Here is a 27472-nt window from a genome sequence, read left to right on the forward strand (position 1 = left end):
ACATGGAGGGACCCATGGCTCCAGCGGCATATGAAGCAGTCGACGGCCTTATCAGGCATCTATGAGAGGAGAGGCCCTTGGCCCTGTGAATGCTCAATACCCAGTGCAGGGGAATGCCAGGGTGGGGAGATGGGAGGGAGAGGGTGGGTGGAGGAACACTCTCATAGAGGCAGGGGGAGGAGGGATGGGATAGGGGATTCTAATGGGGAAACTGGGAAAGGAAATTTGAAATGTAAGTAAAGAAAATATCCAATTTAAAAGAAAAGAAAAGAAAAGAATGTCAAATACAAACCCAGGAACCTGAATCAAAAGGGCAAAGTTTATAAAGTCCAGGATCTAGATTTGCATAGCCATCTTGAAAGCTTAACAGACTAATAGTCCATGACCAGACCTTGAGAAACAAGCTGTCTTTCATAGTAATCTAGGGGCCTGTGTGTGTGTGTGAGACAGAAAAGTAGAAAGGAGACTATGAAAGGGAGGGAGGGGAAGAAGAGAAGGTAATGAGACAGATAATATGGGAGAAGGGACCAGAAAAAGGTAGACACATTATAGGAAAGAGCAGCGGGGTAGTTGAATACTAGCACACTGGGCCTGGAGAGGCAGCTCAGCATTTAAGGGCACTGACTGCTCTTATAGAAGACCGAGGTTCTATTCCCAATATCCACACAGTTGCTCATGACCATCTTTAGTTCCAGACCTAGGGGATCCAATTCCCTCTTCCAGCTTCCTTGGGTACTGCGCAAATGTGATATATAGGAATACATGCAAGCAGGCTGGAGAGATGGCTCAGTGGTTCAGAGCACTGGCTGCTCTTCCAGAGGTCCTGAGTTTAAGTCCCAGCAACCACATGGTGGCTCACAACCATCTGTAATGAGATCTGATGCCCTCCTCTGGTGTGTCTGAAGACAGCTACAGTGTACTTATAATAAATAAATAAATAGATAGATAGATAGATAGATAGATAGATAGATAGTTTAAGGAATACATGTAGGCAGAATATCCATACACACAAAATAAAAATACAACTTTTTGGAAAGGAATTAGTGTGCTCACACACACACACACACACACACACACATGCATATCACAATGCATATCTTTTTCTAAAGCTTATTTTATTATTTTATGTATATATAGATGCCTGTGTCTGGGTTGGCGTGTACACATGTGAATGTGGATTCATGTGAAGTCCAGAAGGTGTCAGATCCCTTGGAGCTGGAGCTACAGGCAGTTTTGAGCTGTCTCATGTGGGAGCTAGGAACTGAGTTTGGGTCCTCTAAAAGGGCAGTGGTGCTCTTCATCACTGAGCCATCTCTCCAGTCCCCACCAGCTTCTAAAACTTTAGTGAACAAAGATTCAAATGAGCGGCCACGCACAAAAAGTATGAGAGAAATCAGTGGTGAGTAACCTCTGCTTCCAAGGATGATTCATGGGAAGTAAATTATGCTCAAAATGCCAACTGAATAATTTAGTCCATGGGAAAAATATTGTATATTGTTACAACTCAGGGTGTCTACTATACTTAATGAAAGAGCTATTGAAGAACAGTGAGTTGAGACACACTGACAAAAGCTGCACTTAAGCACTTGGAGGCTCCATGTGTCCCACAGGCCACAGCTGCCTACCAGGGACACTGTGGAAGGTTCTGTTTCTACGTCCAGGCTTCTTCTTTACCCTTTCTCCCTCACTCTGGTATTCTCATTCTACACACACTGTCCCTGGGCTCCGAAGCCAAAAGAATAATTTAATAATAATAATAATAAATAGGTTTGAGGAGATGGCTTGGTGTGTAAAAGTGCTCACCATGCAAGCAAGCCCTGTGCTCAGGTCACCAAACCCAGGCAGAGCCAGATGCAGCAGCATGGGTGTGTAATCCCAGCATTCCCTACAGTGAGATGAAGGAGACAGTAGAGTCCCCGGAAGCCTGTAGGACCAAGAGACCCTGTCTCCAACAAGGAGGGAGGTGAAGGACCCACACCTGAGGTGGTCCCTTCAACTCCAGATGCACGTTATGAAACGTGTGCACCTGCACACACATACATGCAGAAGAGAGAGAGACAGACAGAGACAGGCTGAGAGAAAGAGAGATCCTTTCATTTGAAAGTTTGGAATTTACCAAGGCTATCTTAGATTATTGGCACCTCAATCACTGTGACAGCCACCCATGTGACCTCTCTTCTTGTTGGGATTATGTGGACACTTCGAACGGACTACACCAGCGTAGACCCTATCTGGGAGTGAGTGACAAGCCTATAAAGAAGCAGCTGGGGAGGGGTGGTTTGCCAGGACCTTCAGTGGCTGTCTGCATCGTCCTGAGAACAGCAGCACCAGTGTGGCTTGAGATGGTCTTTAAAGATTGTCTGGAGCAGATACCCTGGTGACAGCATATAACCAGAGTCCCACTTCTGCAAAGTGGCAAAGCTAGAATTCAAGTTTAATCATTAGGAGTATTTGCCTTGTCTTTAACTGAAGGCCAAAGTCTCCCACAGACATTATATAGTCCAGCCCAGGGATTGAATGTCGCTTTGCAATTGGCCAGGTCTTTTCCTCTTTCAGGGCCCTATGAGGACTTTGAGTGTGGTAGTTGACTCCAGCACGATAACTTAGCCTGGTCCATATGCACACAGAGCTCTACCTCCCAACAACCATCTGGAACACACTTCAAATGCAACAGTGGTCCCTGGTGCATACCCGATGCTGGTTTTCTAAGACAACCCACCCCCCATGATGGACTGCAGCTCAGAGATCACAGCGATTTTTTTTGCAGTTGCTTCCCAGAAATCACAGCTGTCCTCTGCTCTTTCTGTCAAGGGTCACAGCTCCGGAATGACCAATAAGGCTTACCCATCATCACTATGGCAACCTTGGACAGGTCCACTACCTGCAAAAGTGTGAACCCAGCAGATCAACACCCAGACAGCCACTAGGAAAAAAATATCACTCCTTCCTGAGCTACTGTTCTAGCACCAAGGAAAGCAATGCAGTTGGAATCACTTCAGACTCCTCCCCAAAGCAGAACTGGTTATTACTACTTTGTGCTCAGGACTCAAGCTCCTCTGCTGTGGCACACATGGGAACTCCTTCCTGTGTGCCTCTGCAAAGCAGCATCTTAGCCCTTTAGTTTCCACAACCAGCCTGATGCTAGCCAGTCCCATCCGAGGCTCCACTCAGGGTCACAAGCAAATGAAAGAAAGAGGTACCGCCACATTTCTCCTCTCCAGGACTCACGAGTACTGGATTCCTTCCATCCACTAGACGCATGATGTCATGTCAGAATCCTGGTGCACAGCCCAATGTAGGTGACTATTTGACAGTCTGTCTTCTAATCACCGACTCTGTCTGTCACCAACCACTAAGTGACATGCTCACAGACACTTTTAATCAATGGACCCAGTAAAACACGGACATGTCATAATGCTAGTCTCCAGACAAGAAGAACAGAGCAACGAGGTGATGCAGCTGACAAAGATGGGAGGAGGAGACCCCCAGGAAGCGGAATAGTTTTCACCTTAAGGAGGCCCAGTAGCTGAGCATCTCATGTGTTACAACTCCTCAGTGATCTCACGGGTAGAGGAGAAAGTGAGGCTGCAGGTTTTAGTCTCATACCCAAAGGAGTTCTTACTCCACTCGGCCATTAATAGTCACAGAGATGTCGATAAGGTAGACCAGATTTATTAGTTTCAGAAAGTTAAAACAATCTGCCTTGTTTCAACGTTCATGCTCCTTACCCTTCTACCAACAACTCCACCCCTCCCCCACCTCTGTAACTGTAGCAAGAATCAAAAGTATCAAACTTTTTTTTTCTTTTTTTGGATACATGTTACATTTCATCCTTTTAAAGGGGGAATGAATGGGGCTCTGACACAGAATTAAAATAGCTTCTTTTTTTGAAGTAAAGCCCAAGACATTTCTATATGTGAGTGTGTTGCATTTATATGGCTGCACTGTGAAAGTTCTGGAAGGAGTGCACACAGTTTGGTTTATACTAGTGCTTGTTAAGAAATATAAAAGAACTTTAAAAGAAAATGTGTGTGTTCTTGTACCATTTTGCAAACAGATGTGATTTTTATATTCCAAGCACACATTCAATGCTTTTCTTATATGGATTATTTAGTTGTTTTATTTATGTGTTTTATGTGCATTATATTCTGTATGTGGGTGTGCACATGTGTGTACACATGTCCTGAGGCCAGAATCAGATGCCAAGGAGTTACAGGTGATTGTGTGCCGCCCAGCACTGGTCTCGGGATTGGAACTTGGGTCCTCTGCAGAAACAGCATTTGTCTGTCCAACTCCTCCAAGCACAATTTTATAAAGAATGCCACTTAGGCATGGGGAAGTAAAGAAGAAATGTGGGGTGTGACTCAGTGGTATGTTTGTCTAGCATGATGAAGCTCTGGATTTGATCCCCAACACCTCAGAAGTGAAACTAACAGACCAAAAACAATACAAAACCAAACAAAAACAAAACAAAACAACAACAACAACAAAACCCGACGTGGCTGATCCCTATATCCTAGATTAGACTTTAGTACTGGTTTCAAGATCCTGGTTGAGAAATCTGTTAGCCTGAAGGTAACCATCAGTAAACTCTCAAGAGAATTAGGCTCTGTGGCCCAAGTGTTCCTGGTTTGGGGAGTAGATAGGATGGGACTGAGGGCTGCCCAGGCTCCTGAGCCACTGCATGGACCGAGGGGCAGCATGCTCTGTCTCAAGGGGATGATGTGGCATGACCCATGGTAAGCTCCAGGACACTTGCACACTGCCACGGAAATGCTTCGGAGAGAGCTGGCTTCAGTTTCTACTTTCTCTGAATGGCGGGAAGGCAGGAAGGGCTTGTCTTCCACTGAAGACTTATCCAACCTGCCTTAGTTTCTTGAATGTCTCATCGGCCTGTCCAAGCAAAGGGTCACTTCACTACCTTCTGTGGTCTTCCACAAGCTACTCACCTTGCTTTCTCTCTATCCTAAAGGCTCAGTGGCGCAGACGGTCAGACATCATTGCATCATCAGAAGCCATGGAAGCCAAATGCTTCACTTTGGCTGACCCGTCCCCGACTTCTCAAAGGTGAAAATTGTCCATATTCCCAATGCTCCTGCACATCATTTCTGATGACTCCCGGAGCATGCCCCAAGGAACTTGCATTTCTACTGCATGGCATCCATGAAGATTTATTCTCAGATTTCAAATGGCATCTCGTTTCTAATCTGTAGCCAAGTGTTTTATGGGCCATGGGCAAACAAGTAACTTATTCTGGCTGGTTGGCTGGCAGGCTGTGAATGTAACAGTGCTTTCCCCACTATGTTAATGTCATTGGTAGCAACCTTCTTGCTAAGCATGTGTATGTTTGAACCACAGTTCTTCATCCTGTTGGCAAACTCAATCTTGACCCCGCCCCAACTCACCCAGAGGAACCAGACAGGTCTGCTAAGAGACAAACTGACAGGAAACTCTGAAGAAAATGACTCACCTTTCTCATGGTTACTTGGTGGTGCGGGTTGGGGTGGAGAAGTGACAGGTTTGGACTTGTCATAGTTGTTAAAGCTCTGGCTCCGGCGGTTGTTGGCAGCAGTCGACCCTCCACGTGTTTTGGCCTCGATGCCTGCAGTGGCCACTCTTGCAGTAGGACCTGGGAGTCTAAAATGCAAGAGCCAAAAAGTAATGCAGTCAGTCTCAGGAAAGTCCTAGAAAGAACTCCAACCATGCAGGAGATCACCATCACCAACAGCACCGACAACAACAAGAAACCAAACAAATTCAGACACCGGGTCTGTAGAGGAGGCTCGTCAAACGATTTGGTGCAATACAGCAAACACTTAGGCTCATAATGACCCCAGGAAAGCCCAAGGGCAAACTGAGACCATGATTCCTTTGTGTGAAGAGGAAATTTGAAGGAATTTGCTGATGAGAAATATTAAGACCCATCTTCTTTATCCTTTGGGATAGGTGTTCTTACTTTCCAATATGAGCAAAACACAACATCCCTGGCTCTATCCAGCATGGAACATGACTTAACCCTGAATTATTCTCCCCATGTTCACTGTGTTGGTAACAGTGTTTGCCATAAGCCAGGGGTGTAGGCATTAAGAGCAGGATTTGGTTTATAGAGGTAAGAAAGTAAATTGTGACCGCTCAAACCCAACACATCTGTAGCGCAACCCTGAGGTCTGGCTGACACTTTTGTTTGTCTGGCTTTACACTTTCCTTCAACACCTGACAACCTGTCTCTGTGGCATCCCTTTGAGGCCGAGGCTTGGCTTCTCTCTACAGTCAACATGTAAAGTCATAATTCTATCTGTATAAACAGCAGGCTTCAGTTAGTCTAAAGACAAATACACATTTTCCCTTTAAATAAAACCTCGTTTTGGGTGGTTCTGAAAGTAAAGCTGCCAGATTTCTTTGTAGTATGTCTAAGGATGTCAAGGAGTACTCCCTAGAGGCGTAAGGGGAAAGACTTCTCAAATCAGAATTTTGGTCCAGGGACTTAGTAAGCAGGCTGTTTCCAATCATTAAAGCTGAAGGATGAATGCATGATGACATATTTAGTAGTATCTTTCTGTTAAAACCCACCGAGCCGTGTTTAAAAGCAACCGGAGCCTCAGCTGACCAGCATCAGACCCAACGATAAGCCCGAGTTTTCAACTCATAAAGCTTTCAGCCTTCTCTTTCCATGTGATTCGGCGAGCACCAAAGAAGCCCGGAGTCTGGAAGCATTTTAGATGCGAGCAGCAAACGCTTTAAACTTTTTCTTGTTGGCTCAGCAAGAAAGATGATTGTGGAGCACACAGAGGACATGAGCTGGTGTCAAAGGACTGTAAAAGCGATCTGGTTAAAAAGCTGGCTGGGTCCCGACTAGGAGCTGGGAGAGGTGGGGGCCGGGGGTTGCCGCTTCCTTCACCAGCCACGGTGAAGCTCAAACATTGCTTCCTGCCATGGAAGAAGCATCCACACACTGCCAATGTGCAACCCACGAGGAGAAAACTGGCACAAATCCTCAGTGATTCCGGTGTCTGGGGTGAGGGGGCTGAACGTGTCAGAGCAGCTGGTCAAGGAGATCCAGGAATGGGACCTTAGTGTCACTTGGATCTGCTTCTGACGCAGTGTTTTGTAAATCTTCTAGGCTAGGTGACATGGCTTCACATTTCTTGGTAGGACAGGCACACACAGCGGCTGTTGGGTCCGACCTATTTAAGCAGCCATGGTCTGCAGAACTCTTTATTCCTCTATATAGGACTGGCTAGAGGTTAGGGACTTGTTCCAGGATAATGTCATGGCAGAGCTATTCCATGGTGCAGGCTTCAATAGGGGGTTGAAAAGAGCATAAAGTAGCAAGGTGGACAAGATAAAAATCCTTCCAGAGTTGCTAGAGACGCTCCACTGTGCCCACTCAAGGCTGGGCCACAGGAGATTTTTAGAACAGCACAGAGGCAAGCCATTTAAGCACAGGATAGGTTTGATCTTCTGGGGGAAGCAGTGTGGTGTAATGGACAGAAAGCAGGCTTTCTCACCCACAGGACTCCAAGCCAGCCTCACATCTGACATTCATAGTTTTCACCTAAAACTCTGGAAAAGCAGCTACCCAATGGACGCCTGTACATCTGACATGGGACTTGATACCTGGTCGGTAGTGATTACTTGCTGATGCTGAGTTCCCCTCCCACCCTTCCTGCTTGGCACAGACTTGTAAAGAACTAGACATCATCATAAAAGGAACACACTGTGGTACGGAGATAAAGGAAGCAGACAGATTGTGCTGAGAAGGAAGGAGGACAAAAGTCAGTACCAGATCAACACTTTGAAAGAGGCAAGGTACGCCTTGTCAAGCAGGGATCTTTTTCTTGTTAAAGAACATTCCAGAAGGGAAACCATTTTGTCTGTGATGGAAAACTTGCTCTTGGGAGCCTCACATTAGTGAAATAGTCCTGGGTCTCTCGTGGTGACCTCAGATGCTTAAATGATTTCTCTGAAGTCCATCCATCTGACAATTTTAGCAAATGCTGCCTTTGCAGGCTAGTTTATGTCAACTTGATACGAGTGTGAGTCATTTGAGAAACAGGAACCTCAACTAATAAAATCACTCTATAAGACTGGGAAGTAGGCAAATCTGTAGGGCATTTTCTTAATTAGTGATTGGTCGGGGAGGGTCCAGCCCATTGTGGGCTGCGGTGAGCAGGCTGAGCAAGCCAGGATGAACAAGACAGTCAGCAGCATCCTTCTACTGTCTTTGAATCAGCTCCTGCTTCCGGGTCCCAGTCCTGTTCAAGTTCATGTCCTGACTTCCTTCAATGATGTACAAGTATAAACCAAATAAACCCTTCTCTCCCTAACTTGCTTTTGGTTATGGTGTTTGACCCACGACAATAGTAACCCTAAGTCAAACACCATGTCATATACAAAGACCATGAAGAAATGTGTGTTAGGTAAAAAAGAACTCAATCATGAGGAAACCAAGGCACCCTTGGGACAGTGTGTCAACCTGCAATGGAAGTACTTCGGGATAAGTTTCAGTGTGAGATTTCAAGTGCAGCTGTGTGACCACCGGAGGGCGGCACCAGTCCTTACAGTCCTCCCTGGATCCAAAGGAGTCAGCTGACCCCAGCTGGCATCTAGGTGACATGTATGTGGATGCAAAGAGCCAATTCACAGGAAGGAAATGATGAGTTTCAAGGTTGGAGAGGACCTAAAGAAACCCTGGAGCAACACCGAGATGTAGCGTGTGGAAGACGGGACTGTGAGTGGAGGCTCAGAAGGCACAGCACGCTACGCATGGCTGAGAGCTTGCAGAAAGTAGAGGTGAAGCCAGGTGTGGCTCATCCCTGTAACTCTAGATAATCAGGAGGCCGACAGGAAGGTTCAAGGCCTTTTTGGCCCAGATCTAAAAAGAGAGATCTAAAAAGAGGTCTAAGGATCTCGCTCAATGGTAGAACACACCCGTCTTGCATGCAATGAAGGCTCCCACCAAAGAATAGCTGGCTATAGTGGCTCACACCGATAGCCCTGCACGGATGAGGCCGAGGGAGGTACACTGCCCTGATTCAATGCCACCCTGGGCTACAAAGCAAGACTCTATATAAATAATGCAGAGAAGAGAGTTGGAGTGTGATGGCTCTTGAGGGACAGAGTGGAATGGCTCTTCCAGGGGAAGTGAACAGGACCAGAGGAGGAAAGACCTTGCGGTCACACTAGAAAGTGTGGACATTGTCCTATCTCTCAGGACTGAAGGGTTAATTAAGGAGGCTGAGGGCAGAGTTGGAGCTAAAAATAAAGAGTATGTCTTCTTTACCAGTGACAGACCCATGGCCTCACACAGTGGCTTGCAGCCTCTGGCTAGACGTTCTGCAGTTCATTACTATTGATGGGAACTCGGGTCAACCCCAGCCTGGAAGCATCTGCTGTCAGTCACATCGGAGCCCTGCCTTGTTGAAGAGCCAGGTCTGACCCACAGGAACAGCTGCAGGTGGCAAGGCAGATGCTGCTCAGCGCACAGCCTCACTGAAGCAAGTCAGCGGAGGCAGGCGGGCAGATTGGCCCTCTGCCGTTCATGGTACCAAGAGGTCCCGGCGGCTCTGCAAGTCCTTGCTTCAGATGGTCATTCCATATCCAGCTTCCAATTGACAGAAGGATGGCACAGATGGATGTTCCCAGACGCGTATGACACTTTAAAATATTAAACAGTAGGGAAGAACTGTGGAAAGGTGGGGGACAATTCTTGCTTCTTTGAGAGCCATGGTCCAATTCTCCATAGTATGTGGAACACCAAGCTGGGGACTGAACTCATTACTGGCATGGAACCTACAGCCAAGCCCCCCGTGCCTCCACTCCACACGCCGTACGTGCTGATGGTAAGAGCGCCGTTCTTCTCTCTTAAACCACTTCAAAGGCTGGGAGTAGAGGGGGCACCCCTCCCAGGCATGGCAGCTTGTGTGCACATGCTGAGGATGGGGGGGCCCAGGATTGGAGATGCTTCCTTGCCAGACAAGATGATTAAATGCTAAATCTCTCATTTCCACGGCATCTGCTTTTCAGCAGCCAGGCAGAGGCCTGATTATCCCACTAATTTGATTCCACTTCCCAAGATGGCTAAGACGGCCATACAAGATCCATTCAGCCTGGCTGCCATACCTGACCTAGCTCAACCCAGGAAATTAACATTGCTCACGTATATCTGCAATTTACTGTGCACCCGTGATATTCTAGAACTGGAAAAGCCTTCTACAAATATCCTAGGAATGCCGTGCGTAAAGCAAGGTAGACACACACACACACATATGTTCCTAGAGATGAAATCTTACTCAGGCAATGTTAAGTGCCAGCTATACCAGTGTGTCACCATGCTTTCCCACCTCCTGTGGGCAGAACACTGGTGCATGCCTATGACTCTACCAAGAGATGCCAGAGAGAGACAACATGGTAGACTGTGGAAATGCCTGAGGGCCACTTTCAAGGGTGAGGCTTATTCTGAACATCTCTGGTACCCTCTAAGGTGCTTGGCCCCGGCAGGAATCTGATCAGCATCTCTGGTACCCACTAAGGTGCTTGGCCCTGGCAGGAATCTGATCAGCATCTCTGGTACCCACTAAGGTGCTTGGCCCTGGCAGGAATCTGATCAGCATCTCTGGTACCCTCTAAGGTGCTTGGCCCCGGCAGGAATCTGATCAGCATTTATACTTCCATGAGAGACTTGTTTCTCAAGTTCTGGGGGAGCAGGTGGCCTGCTCAGCCAGAGGGTAGAGGGTTGGGGTAATTCCTCTGCCAAGCACAGTTTACTGGTGTACTTGAGGGTACTTAATCAGCCCCAGCCCTTATCAGGGCAATGCTCAGGGGTAAGATCTGGGAAGAGGGGAGCCCAGGAGTATGAGTCCATCCCTTCGTTGGCCTCAACAGAAACAAGATGCACTTAAAATGCACTATTGATGAGGGGACGCGGCGACTCTGAAGGAAGCCAGGCCTTAACGGATGGTGGAGCTGAGAAGTCTGTTCCTGGCATAGCCTTAGGGTGGGGTAGCTGCACCCTTGTCTTCAGTTTCTCTCGCCCCTGCCTCTATACAGCATCTGTGCCAACGAAGGGCAGGCCTGTGGTTCTGGTCAGACAGCTCCCATCCATCTTCTCTTTTGGGACAAAGCATTGGGTGTCCTGAGAACAGACGCAGGTTCCTCCAGGCTGGACCATTCCTTTGACATGCACAGAGCTGGCATGATGTTCAGCCTGCTGGAGCTGAGGATCCACTCATACTGCAGCTGCTTCTCGAGGGGGCTGAGGGGCAGTGTGAAGGACTAGGCTGAGGCAACAGGTCCGACAACTACACAACAACAGAGTGCAGAAGAAAGAAACAGAGGCATGGTCCAAGGGTTCTGGGGCAAAACAATGTGGGCTCTTTCCCATCTTCTGTGTAGCCTGGGAGCAAATGATCACACCTGTGAAATTTTAGTCTCCATATCTGTAAAATGGGGCTACTAACATCACCTGGTTACCTCAAAATGAGGCTGTAGCATTAAATAAGACTGGAGGTGTTACAATGTAACTGGTTTTCCCACACCCAAGCATCTGTCTCAGGGTTTGGGGCAGGATGACTGCAGACTAGTGACTGTATTTTTCCCCCCAAGAAACTGAGCCACTGGATGCAGGAGAATCAAAAAAACAAAGACAGGACATGACAGCCTTCTGAAATGAATTCACATTTCAGATCTCAGCTCACAAGGACACCTACCCCCCAGTTAGTAACTGAGCAACCGTGACCATAGCCAAAGCACAGCACACAGAGAGGAGATGCAGATTAGGGCCGGGATAAAGCAGGGAGCAAATGCATTCACTGTAAAATGGCCACCTAACTACCTGGAAACTCACCTCTTCCTATGAACAGGTTTCTTGTGGAAACCGACACAGTGAAAAACATCCGGTCTGCGCCAGTCACTTAGGCACACATAAAGCTTCTCACAAACGTACACAACATTCCCACCCAAGCCCACTCTCAGAACGCCCCCAGCTGAATCAAAAGCCAAAGCATGTTTAGGTTTGGGTAACTGGAGACATGGAGCAGGGAGGGGAATCAACAGGGAACTCAGCCAGCAAGGAAGAGTGGGCGGGGTTCAAACCATGCTTCCGAGGACACAGAGGACACTGCTAACCTAGAGATCTTTTTCTGACCCAGAGTGAAGCGGATGATTTTGCTTTGACATGAGTCCTTGGCTGACGCACTGTAGGGTAGGAAGGAAAAGGTGGAACAGATGAGTGAAGAGAGACATGTTAGACAAGCCAAGAGGAAATCCCAGGGCTGGTCCTTCATATATTTCTCCCCACTAAAGATGCAGCGCCCTCCAAGTCTAACCTCAGTGATTACAACGTGAAGGAACTACCGTCACGTCACGTTTACCTAGAGCCTAGACTTGTGATCTCAGCTACTCAGGAGGCTGAGGTAGGAGGATGGTGTCTTGGTTACATTTCTGTTGCTCTAATTAGATGCTGTGACCAAGGCAACTTATAGGAAAGTATATTGGGGCTTATAGTTTCAGAGGGTGAGTCCCTGACCACCTAAGAGTGGCGCAAACTGCCACAGTTGGCACATACAAGATCTGATGGCTCCAGGGTGAGTCCTGGCAATTTAGTGAGACCTTGTTTTAAAATATGATGAAGTAAAAGGAAAACCGGGGATATGGTCCAGTAACTGAGCACTTGCGGAACATGAGTAAGTGCCTAGGTTTAATCCCAAATACTGTAAGACACAACACAGGACTTTTATGGTGTTGACCTTCCCCAGCGCCCATTACCATAATAAATACCTTTACGGACTTCAGCCAGCTACACACTTTCTTTGTGTCCTTTGTTTGATTTGGTAGTCTGTGGTAGGCCCTCACACGGTGGCCTGAGCTGCTCTGAGTTACCTTCACTTTACAGTTTGGGCTGGCTTGGAATCTGCAGCAATCCCCTTCTCTCAACACCTCCTCCTGTCTTTCTACCTCTAAAGCAAGATTGTTCACTGGGGTGTAAGGGCGAACACCCCACAAACGTACTCCTATACAAACTCTTGGTCAGATTTAATCAATTTACAATCATTTTTGTGCCATTTATCTTTCTCGTGTCTTTTTAGAAAAAGCTTAGGGTACTGGAGAGGGCAGGTTCTACCACGGAGCCGTCTCCCAACCTGGAAAGCTTATTCTGACGTCCACGTTCCTGGTAGTGCATTTGCGCAAAAGCCAGTGTTCAGAAGCACTGCTCTCTGGGAGTAAAGGGAGAGTGGAGAATGGCGAGAAAAGAAAAAGCGAGCTGTTTTTGGATGCTTTCTAAATAACAAAGTATGAATCGTATTTTACGACAGACACAAATGGAAAGAAATGTAAGGCGTGAAAACTAGGCTCCTCCCAGGGATTCTACCCTGTAGGGAATGTCCTGTTGAGAACCATGGATCAAGTGCCCAGTCACAGTGTGGACTGTAAAGACATGAAGCGCACCATGACTGTTCTGACATCGCTACACAAGGTCTCGGATGTTCTGGAGTGATTTGGATGAGCTGTCTAGAAAGCTGCCAAATCTTGGTGTTTGCTGTACTGGAGCATACGGAACCTAGATGTGTGGTTTTGCATTTTGTTTTGTTTGTTTGTTTGTTTGTTTTAAAGATGTATTTATTTTTATGTATATGAATACACTGTAGCTGTCCTCAGACACACCAGCAGAGGGCATCAGATCTCATTCCAGATGGTTGTGAGCCGCCATGTGGTTGCTGGGATTTGAATTCAGGGCCTCTGGAAGAGCAGTCAGTGCTCTAACCACTGAGCCATCTCCAGCCCTCCAGATATGTTCTTAATGGGCGTGCCTGCATCCTGAAGAGTTCTAACAAAAATACCAGAACAGACCTGGCATTTAGAGTGCTCACACCAGTACCTGACGCTAACAGCCATGTGTCCAAATGGTTACCCTTTGGGGCTCTGGCTACCAAAGAGTGTTAGTATGGGATCTAGGCCTCGGCAAGATGCTCTGCACGTAAGAGTGGGAAACGACAGGGCACAGAAGGTGAGGCCACTCATGTGCAGAAGCCATCAGCCTGGGGACAGAGGGGTGAATGAGGACATAACCACTCCACTCCCAGTCCAGGCCACTACTTTCTGGGGAGCCAGAAAGCATGACATCATTGCAAGAACCCTTCTGCTGTTGGAATAAATGAATTTGGGATAAGATTGGCCATTCTTGAGGTAAAGTGTTCCTTAGCATTAGGTTGCTTTCATTACAACTAAAAATCTAGCCTTTATTATTTTGGCTGCCTCTTCTTCCCTGGCTCTAGATGGTGAATCAGTTTGTAGGCTCCTGGCTCAACCTCCATCATATCCCTGAGGGTCCTCCTCCATCTGCCTCAGAGCATCACTGCCTAGTCTGCAGAGGTCTCCTCCTCTGCAGCCCGTCACTTTGCTCATGCTCGCCCACAAGCTTGTTCGCCAGAGAGCTCCTCTTTCTCAATGTAAATCCAACTGAATCGCGAGGCTCCTTTAGCTTCCCGGCTCCTTAGATGAGAGTCCAAACTCACTTCGTTCAGCCCGACTTCGGTACGGCGCCCATCACCACGTGGTGCCTTCTTTGCTTTCGGGCAATCGTCCATCCACCATGCCAAACCGGCTCCTACCACTGAGCCCCCCCACTAGCTACTCTCCCTGCCAGGGCTCTGCAGTTGAAGTCTGCACAGTTAGTTTCCTTCCATTCATGTCTCACCACGAGGTGCCATGGCTTCAGAGGGGCCTTCCCAGTAATCCAACCTACACTATCAACCGTGAATTCCACCATCTCCCTGTGACCCACTCCCTCTCCTATCTTTGTCCTGGCTCGGATGCTCATTGCACCGCTTCCGTTCACCCCCGACTCCCAAATAACTAACAGCCCTGGCTCGTAGAAGGCTTTGCTCTCGCAAGATAATAGGCTGCAAACTTGGCAGGTTCAAGGTTCCAAGCAGACATGCAACGACAATCCCCACGACGTAACTATGAGGCTCTCTCCTCTTCCCACATGGAAACTTTCCCCCTGCACTCTAATCCTAGCGAGCATTTCAGGGAATGGATCTGTGCAGAAGGCATTGTGGGAATGATGTACTCAACTCAGGTTAGCTAGGGAGCCTCCAGCCAGGGGAGAATTCCTACCCAGGCATTCCTCCAAGGGAAGAGCACAGTGCCTGGCTGCTTGGTACTCTCTCTCTCTGTCTCTCTGTCTCTGTCTCTCTCTGTCTCTCTGTCTCTGTCTCTCTGTCTCTCTGTCTCTGTCTCTCTCTCATTGCTAGTCCAAGCAACTCTCCTATTTCACAACTTTCCATAATGCCAGTTGGATAATTAGATAATTAATTAGGGGGTTTCATTTACACTAGACCCATGCCTCCTGGCTGTAAATACCCTGCCAGGTGGGAAACTGCACTTTTCATGGGAAAACACAGCTGTGACTCCAAGGTCATTGTGTGTGTGTGTGTGTGTGTGTGTGTGTGTGAAGCATCTTTGGGCTTGGTTCGTGGCTAGCAGGTGGTAAAGAGTCTGACAGGTTGAAGCCTTCCATACCAGTGTGCTTTGGAGCATAGCGTTTCTCAGCACATTCAATGAAATCAAGCGACCAATCAGAGCGGTGGCCCTGGGTTTCACGGCTAGCACCGGGTAAAACAAGAGTTATAATAGGCCTTTCTACAGGGCTTTCTCCTGAGTCAAAAGCCTTCCAGTTTGGAACCCATCAGGCCTTTCCTGCCTTTAAAGCCAAGGACTTGCGGTTGATCTTTTATAGAACAGCTTAGGAATTTGCAGGCCTCTTCCTGTCCTGTGCGAACACACATCTCTACTGGCTACGGTGGAGCTGAGCCTCATTGTATCTATCTTGAGGCCATGCTAATTCCTCACAGATAAGAATCCCAGGCTACCCCTCCACAGCCAGGGAGAAGGACCTAAAGACCAGCGGAGCCATCTGTCCCCGAGAGAAGCCCACCTGGACTGCATTTCCGCTTGTGTTTTTGCTTGCTGATGTGAAACTGGCTGGAGGGACTGGCCCGGGGCATGGGGAGTGGCCAGCCCCTGTTGCTGAGGAATGCCAGCCTGGCACTGGGAAGGTGCCCCAGCCACCTGAGACCCGGCAGGTGGCAGAGGGGATGATGAGAGATGCTGTTTCTCAGGCTGCTGCTGCTGCTGCTGCTGCTTGTATCGGGAGAGGCTGAAGAAGAGGCCTAGAATGGCCTTGAGGTTCCCATTCCGGATCTCTGCAAGACAACAGAGAGGTTCTTGTGAGCAGAGGCATCAATGTGGGAACAAGCAAACCTTGTCAAATCGATGGCGTGGCTGAAACTGCCACGAAATTTTAAGTGTTTTTTTTTTTTTTTTTTTTTTTTTTTTTTTTTTTAGGAAAACCTAATTCTGTATGCAACATGCCCACTCCCCCTGCCCCCTCCCGACCCCATCTAAACTAAAAATGGCTTGGCATAGTCAATCTGCTTGCTGTCTGCATAAATAAAACTTAAGGTCCTTGCTTAACGTGTATCGGAGGTTTAAGAACAAACGTGCAAGAATGCCTTCGCACGGTTTAAATAAAAGAAGGGTTCTTGTCAGCCTTTCTTTTTCATATTTCAATGGGGCTTCTTCAGCCTCACCTGAAGATTCATTTAAAATCACTCCTAAGCCACAAAGAAATTAGTTCAGTCTCCCAAGTTGCAGCAGAGGTGCTAGACAAGTCAGAACTGGCTGGCTGGCTGACTGGCTGGCAAGGGTCAGGAGGAAACTTCTCAGGACTGAGCCTGCGATCTGGGCAAGGCTGCAGATCCTAGACTGCTCTTTGGCACAAGCAGAGGCACCATGGTCTAGTTCAATCTGCCAAGACCACACTCCTAGCCTCAAGCCACACAAAGCATGCCAAGTGGCCACCATTGACTCCAAATCCTTCCTCTCCTCTACCCGCTCAGCTTTTCAAACCCCACGCACGGCTCAGCCTGTCTTGTCCCTTGAATTCCTAATCCGAGTGTGGGGCGAGATTGTAAGAACCAGCCTCCCAGTCAGGAGTCACGCGAGGTACTTCCTACTTGAAAATAAATCTGAACAGAGTGGGGAGAATTTTAAATTCCAGACGGTACTTTTTAGACATTAAAATGCATTTGCCTCGAGGCATGCATAAAGAGCCATGGCAAGGAATGAAATATTTATTCCATACAGAAGCTGAGCATCAGTCGTCTCTTTTATGTAGCATTTTTAACACCAGCTGCCAACGGCCAGAGGCTACACTGACCCCAAGGCGGTGAAGTATGGGGCCACCGAGGAAGAGGAACATCAGAGAAGAAAATCCAGAGAGGATATTCTCCGTGCTCCCCCGCTGCGCCGGGAAAAAGGATGTCAGCACAAAGCAAGGCCAAGGGAGATTTAGGGGTCTTGCGAGAGGGTAGGAGTCAGCAGACCTGCTTGTATGGGGAGTGTGGACTCTGGCTGATCCCTGGTGGGGGAAACCTGCCCAGGATGGTACAAGGGCTCCCTCTAAGGTCCAAGGCAGGCAAGAATGTGTGAAGAAAAGTAATGAACGCCTTCAGGAGAAGCCATGTTCCCACAAGAAAGGAAGGGTAGCCAGTCAGGCCTTGGGACCTGTGTCCAAAACCCTCCACCCCCAAGTTAGACTGGGACAAAGCATTTGTTTTGCCAAAGCACCCCTTCCCTCAGTCTGTGAGGAAACCAATGATACACCCTTCCTCTTGCCACATTTTTTGAAAGCCAGCAGGTTCTGTGAAAGCTGACAGGTGCGGCAGAGAATTTACAAAGTCTACACCTCCGGGTGGACTTTAGTCTGCAGGCCACCATCCCCCAGCTGTGCAGGTCACACCATCCCTCAGGGCCTTTGGGGAAGGGCGAGATACTTCCATAGCCAGCCCCAGCATGCAGAGCTGTCTCTATGATGGCATCCGCGTCAAGATTCACTGTGTGTGAACAATGACCTCCACACAGTCCCAGAACCCCCCAAAAATTAGCCACGCAGCTTCATGCTGCGTGAATAAGCTCCTCATGGTAATGGCTTTTCCAAAGTTTCTATGCAGACTATGATTTATCTGTTAAAGGGTTGTTTTATGTTTCTGAGTATCTAGCTCGCATGAATGCACGTCCACAGGTGCTTTTAACCACTGGGACATCTCTTCCGTCCCCAAATTATAATTCTTTTAAAAGCGCATTTTAACGCTTTGCATGCACTAGGAAGAAGTGTGTGCCATGGCATTCCTGTGGAAGTCAGAGAACAAGTTGTGGAAGTCAGTGCTCAGGACCTGCCTGAAGCAGTAGTGGGCGTGTTCAAATCAGCGCCCAGAACCTCACAGTCCACCCAGTGCATGTGGGTCCCAGGGACTGAAAACTCAGGTCATCAGGCTTGGCTGAAAAAGACCTGTACCTGCTAAGCCTTTTCTCCAGCCCCAAACCATAATATTGATACACAGGGCTCTTAATTATTCCACAGTGACTGGTGGAAGTCAGGGCTGACCTAGTCCACCTGGGATGCCCAGCCATTGCTTACGGTGACACAGATCCGCAGAAAGTGTCAGAGGTGAGGGCACACTCCCTCGCTTGGCTGTGTAGCTCCAGCTGCTTTGTTCTCCAGTCTAAAGAAACCGAAGGATCTACATCCCGTCCCCAGATGTCCTTATAAGTACACATCACAGACTGTGAGGCTGGGGGCAGGGACTATGAGTCAGTCAGCGACCTCAGTCATGGGGAAACCGAAGGCCACAATAAACGACAACACATCTCTGGTCATCGGTTGGACAGAGACGTTAGTAAAGGGGTAAGATTCAGGAATTAATCAGGTGGTAACATGCAGATGACACCTGGGGGGTGAACCCGTTCCCCTCAAAAATATTAATTTATTGGACAGATATTCTTGGAGATAAAATCTATTTTTTTTTTTTTTGGTGCTTTTTCCCAGTTATCAGGATGGCGAATAGTTTATGATTAGCAAGTTTTATGACTGATTAGCGTGTTCCTCCAAGAGGGTTGCAAGTGAGTGGTGCCTGTCATTCCAATGCCCTGGACAGGGGGCACTTCAGGGGAAGCTGGAAGTCAGAAGGGCAGTGAGATTTCTCCAAGGTAGTAAGTTCAGAGGTGGGACTCCCAGGTTTTATTCTAGCTCAGGGGTCGGTTTTCCTGACACTGTGTGACTTGGCTTGCTTGCATGCCTGTCACATGTGGTAAATTTAAAAACAGACCAGATAATGTTTTATTAAGGTAGCTCATGGGCATGTAGTATTTTTTCACTTTCCTGGTGCGTTCAGCATTCCTTAACACAGCTTTATAATGAACCGCACAAGAAAAACAAAAGGGAGGGAATCAAGAAAAGCTAAAACAAGAGAATTTAAAAGCCCAGCATGGCCTCCGCAGGGCTCAGGAGTGGTCACAGTACTGAATGTGTCTGTACCAGCACCCAAAGCCTGACGGCCCACCCCGTGCGGCTGTCAGTCCAGGGTTTGTAGCTACCAGCGCCAGCAAACCATTTGCTGCCCTTGACTGTGTTTTTCTTGGTACTTTTATTATAAAGCTGGTGGATTCATAAGCCAACCCTGGGGAGTTGGATCGCTTTAGTCCTTAGCTTAAATTCTTCCTGCTGTAAGACTCAAGGCCTCTGAGCCTCTGCTTCCTTACCACACACTGAGTACATCTCAAAATACCTTCCCCCGGGGAGGTTAGAAGTGTGAAGAGAGGGGATGAGAAACTGAGTACCCAGCGCCAGCGGCACCACCTTACAGAGCATTTTGAACTCAGAAAACACGGGCCCTCTCTACCTGCAGCTATGGGGATTTCCACCCAAAGGAAGCCTGAGAAGCAGCATGCCCACCCAGCTTTCTCTGAGGGTCACACCAAGAAAACCATCACAAAGAAGCTCACAGTGGACCAACTTCAACAGTGGCTTTCTTTCTGTCTCTTCAAATAAATGGAAATATTACACCTGCACCACGTACACATAAAATTAAGTCTAGGATCCAATGACTTGTAGTGAGTTTAAACGGTTCTCATATTAAGACATGTCTATTAATGCAATTTCCTGTACTCGGTGGCAATCAATCCCCAATTGAATCTGCTCTCTACAGATTTTTCCTTTCCTAGACACTGTATGTAAATCATAAACTTGCAATCTTTTGTACTGGCTTCTTTTGCTTAACCTATTGGTTTGTTTTCATTCTTTGTTTTTTAATTTTATTTTTACAGTACTAGGGACTGAATCTAGGGTCTTGCATATGCTAGGCAACCCTTCCACCACTGGGCTGGCTGCATCACCAGCCCTTAGCATGAGTTTTGTTCAGCCACGTCAGAACACGCATCGACTTCACAGCGCTGCAGAGTGTATTGCTATATGGGTGGTGGACTGTTAGATTTGTTTTCTATCACAAAGAACTCAACAGAGGTGAAAGCTCTAAAAGTCACACAGCCTATCCCATGGGTGGTCCGTAACAGACAGTATCCCAAATAGCTAGAATTGTCTTCCGCCCACATTTCCAAATGGTATTTTGTCTGGTGAACAGTTCCATAGAGGAAGCCTTAGAAACAAAACCCCGAAAGACCACAAGAATGTTGACATTTCCCGAGGCTTTGGGAAGGGAGTCTCATTCTTGCAAGCTCACCTAGACTTTTAACACAGGTTAAAAACAGGAACACCCAGAGTGCAGTGCTTGACCCAGGGAGACTGGGGCCTGGCCACCCTCTTCAGAATGGAAGGACAGATGACACAGACCCTCTGTTTCCGTGATGTCCACTACTGTCAGGACACAAACCTTCCCTGGTTTCCACCTGACCCCTCTGTCCCCACTGTCTTGTACTAATTCACCCAAGACATAAGTAATAATGCATCTTAGATACAAGAGAAATCTGCAGACAAGATATAAGCAATGCCAGGGACAACAGCTAAGCCAACAGATGTTTTTTGTTTTGTTTTGTTTTGTTTTGTCTTGTTTTTGTTTTTGTTTTAAGACAGGGTTTCACTTTGTAGGCTTGGCTCTCCTGGAATTCCCTTTGTAGACCAGGCTGGCCTCAAACTCAAAGAGATTCACTTACTTCTGCCTCCCAAGTGCTGGGATCAAAGGTGTGAGCCATCACCACCTGGCTTGTTTTGGGGGTTTTGAGTCAAGGTCTCATGTAGCCCAGTCTGGCCTGGATCTCAGTATACAGGTACCCCTGGCTCTACACCTCAAACGCTGGGCTAGGAAGCACGCACCTCCAGATTTCGTTTATGTGATGCTGGAGATTGAGTCCCAGCGACTTGCATGTTAGGCAAGAACTCTCTCAATAAGCATGCTGCCAACAGAGCCATCTCTGGCAACTGTTATCTTGCACCCCCCCCCCCTTTGTAAACAGGGTCTCACTATGCCTCACTTAGCTTGATACTCTCCAAATGGACCAGGCTGACAAGACCTAAAAGCTTTGCCTGAAATTAAAGGAGTGGTAACCATGCTGGGCTTGTTTTAACTTTTTTAAAAATTTATTTCTTCACTCACTTTAAATCCTGCTCTCTGCCCCCTCCCAGCCACCCCCCCCACAATCCTTCCCCCTCTTCTTCCCTCCCCTTCTCTGAGCAGGGGGAATCCCAACCCCGTCAGGAAGTTCTGCACATCAGAATAGTAATGTGAACAAGCCTGCCCCAGAGGGGGAGAGAGATTTTTGAGTCTAAGCCTAAGGAAGGCTGTTGCAGGGGGCAATTGTGAGACTCCTCTCCACGTCCGGCCGGCCCTGTGGGCCTTGCTCTCAGTGATGAGCTGGCCCTGTAGCTGCCTTGAACCACCCAACCACCCACCCTGCTCCAGAGGCCCACCAAGGGTCGTATCTGTGGGGAAGGTGGGACAAGGGCACAGAAGCAGAGCCCATGGGGACCCTTGTGCAGAAGGACAGAAATTGCCACTCAGGTGCCACACTTTGCTGATTCGAGGGTGGTCAGTGGACACACTCCACCCACTCCCTGTACTCAGTGGGTTCAGAGACTCTTCCTGCTCTCCCACCCAAGCTGAAAGGAGCAGCAAGCATGCAACCGATTTCACCTGAAAGGCACGCAGTCCTTCAGGAGTCACCTAGAAGAGGTGCCCATGACTGCTGGGTCCAGAGCCTCCCCTCTTGCCCCTGCACAGTTACCTGTAATGTCAGAAAACCATCGTGGTGTCTTTTTGTGTTTTTGTTTTTAAATGTTGTTTTAATGTCTTTTGTTTTCCTTTTGAAGCCAACTGGTTGCCCCGGGCTCCTCTTCAGAAGCAGCTGGCAGCTGGAAAGCCCCACAGATACACCTCCGCCCTTTCCCAGTGATTACCTGGCTCTGGAGCGGGCGGCCCGTGCGCACCTGGCCTGTGGGGCTGTAGTGGCACAGGCCTGCCCTGACCTGCCTTTAGAGAGCCACACTGAGCCTTTGTTCCAGGCCCAGACGGCGGGTGCTCGGGGCAGTGGCTACAGCGATAGTCCACCGAGGTGATGCTCGTCTGAGTGGCCCACTGGCCCATGCCTCCTCTTTGTGCCCTCAAAGCTTGGCCCCATTTCTCTGCTCTTGGAGATGTGCCAGAGTCTGCCAGTGTAAGCCTGCCCTGCCCTGGGGGTGACGTTTAAGACCGGCCCTGCCCACAGTTCTTCCAGACTCCACCTGTGGTATCTGGCAACTTGTTCTGGGAGAGGGTTGGGAGTGGGGAGGGGGCACAGACTGGGTACTTTTTGGGTACCTGGCTGTACAAGTTGTCTGTGACTGACAAGAGCTGTGCTTGTGGAAGTGCGATGCCCAGTGCAGCTTAAAAATAAATAAATAATAAAGACGGATGCCCTGCTTGGATAGCCTGGGTGCCTTCCCGGAGATAGGGCTGTGTCTCCAGCTTTTCCAGGGTGAACAGGCACTTACCAGAGATGTCACTCATATTCTCTCTTTTGTGTGTGGTGTGTACACGCATGTGTGCATGGGTGTGCCCAAATGCACTGTGAGGGATCCTCTCCTTATTGAACCTGAAGCTACCACCTGGCTAGTTGTCTGGTTACCTCCAGTCGCCAACCTCTATCTTCCTCAACTCCAAGTCCTAGGTATATGGGCAAAGCATGAGATGCTGTGACCAGTGTGGCCCAGCTCAGGTCTTCATGCTCACGCAAAAGGCACCTCGTCCACTGAGCCATCTCCCAGCCCCATTCAGCTTTCAGCCAGTTTCTCCATCAGTAAACCACAAGTCCATGAGAACTGGGGCCAAGACAGACAAGCCCAGCGGAACACAGTTAGCATTTGTTCAGAAAATAACTCACTGTAAAGACATCTTGTGCCTTCTGAGCATACAGAGATGGGAGAACAAATGAGTCAGAAAGACAGGAGAGGCAGCTGCTCAGTGGCCAGAGTTCATCTCCTGTACAAGTCTGCAGATGCTCTCCTGGGGGGAGACCGAGGCCTGCACCATTCCCAAACACTAAGAGGAATATGTTCTGCCACCTACTGGTCAGCACAGGAATAGCACAGGAGGGGACATCTGTATACTGAATTTGTGTCTACTGCTGAACACTGTAGGTCCCAGCAATGTACACTAATTCCACAAAGATGACACCCATAGCTGAGGAAGACCAATCTTCTAAGGATTTTTCTGTAAGTTCTGAGATTAAGGTTGGCTAAGGTACTCCTGAGACTCACGGAACAGGTGACCAGGCCTGCCCAAGGTCAGGCTTGGCCGAAGGAGAATTACAACCCTTTCCTGACACATTCCACACAGAGTCACACTGTGGATGCCACCCACCTCCAACATGGAGGAGACAACAGTCCAGAAACACAGCCAAGATGATTCACGCTTTCATCTCTTCACAAAGACAAGGCACAGGCCCGTGCAGGACCCATGAGGTCTGCTAACTTACCTATTCCATCTGTGGACTCCAGCTTCCTGCTCCCTCAGCCCCACCCCAGCTTCCAGGGCCAGTGCTCCCTTACATCTTTTCAGAGCTCACTCCTGCTATGCTAGGAGGAGCAATTGGACAGCCCCGACAACGCTACCTGTTCCGGGAGAGCTGGAGGCAGGTGCAGCCTAATGAGTTGGGAAGATGCCTGGCCTATGGCAGCTTTGGTGCTAGCAGCTGCCTGTGTTTACAAACAGGGGGAGTGGAGAGGAAGGGGAGAGAGCAAGAGAGAGCAAGTGAGAGAGAGAGAGAGAGAGCAAGTGAGAGAGAGAGAGAAGATTCCAGGTGAAAGTGTTGCCTGAGGAAGCAGATGATTCTGGCCAGAGGGCTCCACACTATTACTTCCACCAGCAGACACTATGGATGCTAATTAGCCACCGAATCCAAGTTAATTAAAAGCTAGTCGGGATGTTAAAGGGTGGTAGCGTGTTCACAGACCTCACTCTGTCTTCAAGAGCAAGGCGAGGTGCCACCGGTAAGGACTAAGTGGTTCCCTTGGGCACTGGATGGTTGAACTTGGTTCTGTGGTTGAATATTTGCCTTCCCATAGACAATGGCTGCACCACCACAGGACTGGGAATCAGTGCTGTTCAAGCAGAAACTTCTCCAACGGGGGCAGCATGCTCCCTTCCTCTCCCCCCACATGCTCCATGGCACGCAGATGTGGCATGCACACGGGGCTGCATCCTTAAGGGTGACCTAAGAGCTGTGAGGAAGCTCTCACCAGGACAGCCACTGGCACCCCTGGTCGTGACGGCAGCAATCGTGTCGCTAATGACAGAAAGGCTGGGCCCTGACTCACCTTCTGCAGACAGCCCCTGGGTGTTGATTCCCTTAGCTGCCAGGAAATTCAAGCAGGCATCTATGTTTTCGACCTAGAAGGGGGAAAACACAAGACGCGTTTAATAACCATTCTCCAGACACACTGACGAGGGACCGACAGCAAGCAGGATGCCCACAGAACAACCAATAAGAGACGAGCAAGGACAGGGCTCTCAAAGTCTGTACCGGCACAGGAAGCAGTTACTTAATACCCTAACCTCACGGTGCCAGAAGTCGAGGCCTCAGATTGCGTTGCAGATGCCAGAAATAACCAGGGCGGAATGAGATCTCTCATCTCGATCAATGTCACCACAGTGTGATCCTCAAAGCCAGAGAAGTTGCCAGTAACACGGAGGTGGAGGTGAAACTGACAGACCCACCCATCCTCCAGTTGCTGGGAGGAAGTTTCCAGTCACTCCAGATGCAGGCAGACAATTGTCCAAACGGCGAATGGCCGTTTCAGCAGGAGCCGGTGTTTACCCACAAGATTCTCAGTCTGCCAAGCATTGCAGGCGACCACAGAGACCCATGCACAGAGGCCCATGACCTCTGGGATGCCGCTGTCCTTTGTCCTCTCCATGGCAAGGATAGAGCCACTAGCCAGAGTCTGGGAGGCTGCCCGTGTTTGCTAGTGTTGACACCAAGGCCAAGGGCAAATCGATGTCAGGCCTTGAACAAAAAGAATTAGGTCACTCCCAAAGGTCTGATTTGACCTCAGCTGTCAGGCCTAATTACTTTTTTGCTTGTTTGTTTGTTTGTTTCAAAGGAGAATATCCTGGCTTGATGGATGTCTCTGGTGACCAAAAGTAAAAGAAACCTCTTTTGACTGGGATATAACAGCAATCTTTGGACGTCATAGAATTTGAGCTACGCAGTTAACAAGTCCAGCCCTCCCATCCGCAACTAATTCCTGCAATGGGATTTCCCAGCCGTCTTCAGTGTCTATATATACACTCAGCCCAGTATTTACTCCACGGAGTTTGTTCTAAACTAACTTTCACCATGAACATATTGTCCTTCCCCCACTCTCAGACAATGTCTTCATAGTTTCCTGCAGCCACCGCTGTGAGACGTGGTTTAGTTTAAGAGCTCTGTGTCAGTCTTTGAGAATTTGATTCACCCTGCTACATGAGGTAGACTTCATTCCACCATGGTCGCCGGGCATTCTCCTCCATTCCAGTCTGGAGATCTTGAGGTCTTGGAGTCCAAGAGTGTATTAAAACATCGAGCATTTTTATCACCATCTCACAGTGGTGGTGGCCTTCACGGTGGTGGTGGCTCCCACGGTTTAACTCATCAAATGGACCATGGGACACCTGACTGAAACCGTGGCTGTCTTAGAAGAGCCCACACAGCCCCCAGCTGGCACGACTGTCTCCAGGCACTGCCCCCTTTTATTTATTTTATGTACATGAGTACACTGTAGATGTTTTCCATTTCCAAATACTGTTTTACCCTATTACAAAATCTTGCTTGTAAGAGAAAATATTAGTCATAAAAGACTGTCTGTGATGGTTTTAGTTTCTGCAATTTATACAGCAAAACACTTAATAGAAGGTTGCGGGTCCACAAAGAAGCACTGTGGTATAGACAAATATGTAATATGTGTTCACACTCACGAGCACACACACACACACACACACACACACACACACACAAGCCTCCTTCTCCATCTTTAGATTAGCTGCCACCACAGGTGTGCACAATCATTTCCAGTTCAAGCCACTGCTACTTTGAAACCGCAATAAAAGTGTGAAATTTATTGATATATTATGATACCCTTCTATAATAGCGGCACTTGGGGGCGTGGGTAGAGGCAGGAGAATCTGAAGTTGAAAGCCAGTCTGAGCTAAATGTTACCCTGTTTTGAAAGACAAAAAAGAACTGGAGAGGTGGTACAGTAGTAGTTCAGAGCACTGCTGATCTTCCAGAGAACCCGGGTTCAGTTCTCGGCACCCACACGGCAGATCACAACCGTCACCAACTCTAGCTGCAAGACATCTGGCCTCTACTGGTTTTGGCAGACAGAAGGAACACATGTGGTGTACATGAATACATGCAGGTCAACAATCCTTCACATAGAATAAACCTTAAAGACGAAACGAAATGATTGCACACCCACATCCCTTTGTGCCGGCTCTTTTCTAGAATCGCATTCGACTTCTTTAAGAGGGTATTTCATCTTGCATGTGGCTGACAAGAGAAGCTTAGGTAATTCTATCCCCGTGAGAAAAGAGAAAAGGAAAAAGCTATCTATCACGGAATTCTTGTTAATGAAAAAATTAAAAGTGGTACATTTACCCTGGAAAGGGTCATGTAATAAGGCTAAATACTTTTACTAGAACAGCAACGTGAAACTGCAGGGAAAAAAATGAGCGGTGGGAGGGGGTGGGCAGAGAAGAGACAGAGAGACAGAGACACAGAGAAGCAGAGAAACAGAGACACAGAGAAGTACAGACACAGAAAGGCAGAGATACAGAGAGGCAGAGACACAGAGAGAAATAGAGAGACAGGGACACAGAGACACAGAGAGAAACAGAGACACAGAGACAGAGACACAGAGACACAGAGACACAGAGACACAGAGATAGACAGACACACAGAGACACAGAGACAGAGACACAGAGACACAGAGACACAGAGAAACAGAGACACAGAGAGACAGAGACACAGAGAAACAGAGACACAGAGAGACAGAGACACAGAGATTGGTTTAAGAAAAGCATCCTGCAAACTCTCTTTCCCAAGGATGAGGGGACACGGTTGTTCATCACTAGGACATTCATGCACACAGCACCGTGTACAG

The 27472-nt window shown here is 48.2% G+C and overlaps 1 protein-coding gene across 2 annotated transcripts in view; it reads right to left on the reverse strand.

Moving 5' to 3' along the window:
• The window catches only part of NAV2 (neuron navigator 2), a 251405-nt gene that overhangs the window by 176773 nt on the left and 47160 nt on the right, over positions 1 to 27472 (reverse strand). For both annotated transcript variants that reach the window (XM_080908845.1, XM_080908844.1), the window contains exons 4-7: positions 24647 to 24719; positions 15938 to 16205; positions 12127 to 12195; positions 5471 to 5637 (exon numbers count right to left, since the gene is read on the reverse strand). In XM_080908845.1, the coding sequence (XP_080764971.1) occupies positions 5471 to 5637; positions 12127 to 12195; positions 15938 to 16205; positions 24647 to 24719 (577 nt within the window). The remainder of the gene's footprint in view (positions 1 to 5470; positions 5638 to 12126; positions 12196 to 15937; positions 16206 to 24646; positions 24720 to 27472) is intronic.

Source organism: Micromys minutus (genome assembly GCF_963924665.1).
Source record: "Micromys minutus genome assembly, chromosome: 32".
Taxonomy (NCBI): Eukaryota; Metazoa; Chordata; class Mammalia; order Rodentia; family Muridae; genus Micromys; species Micromys minutus.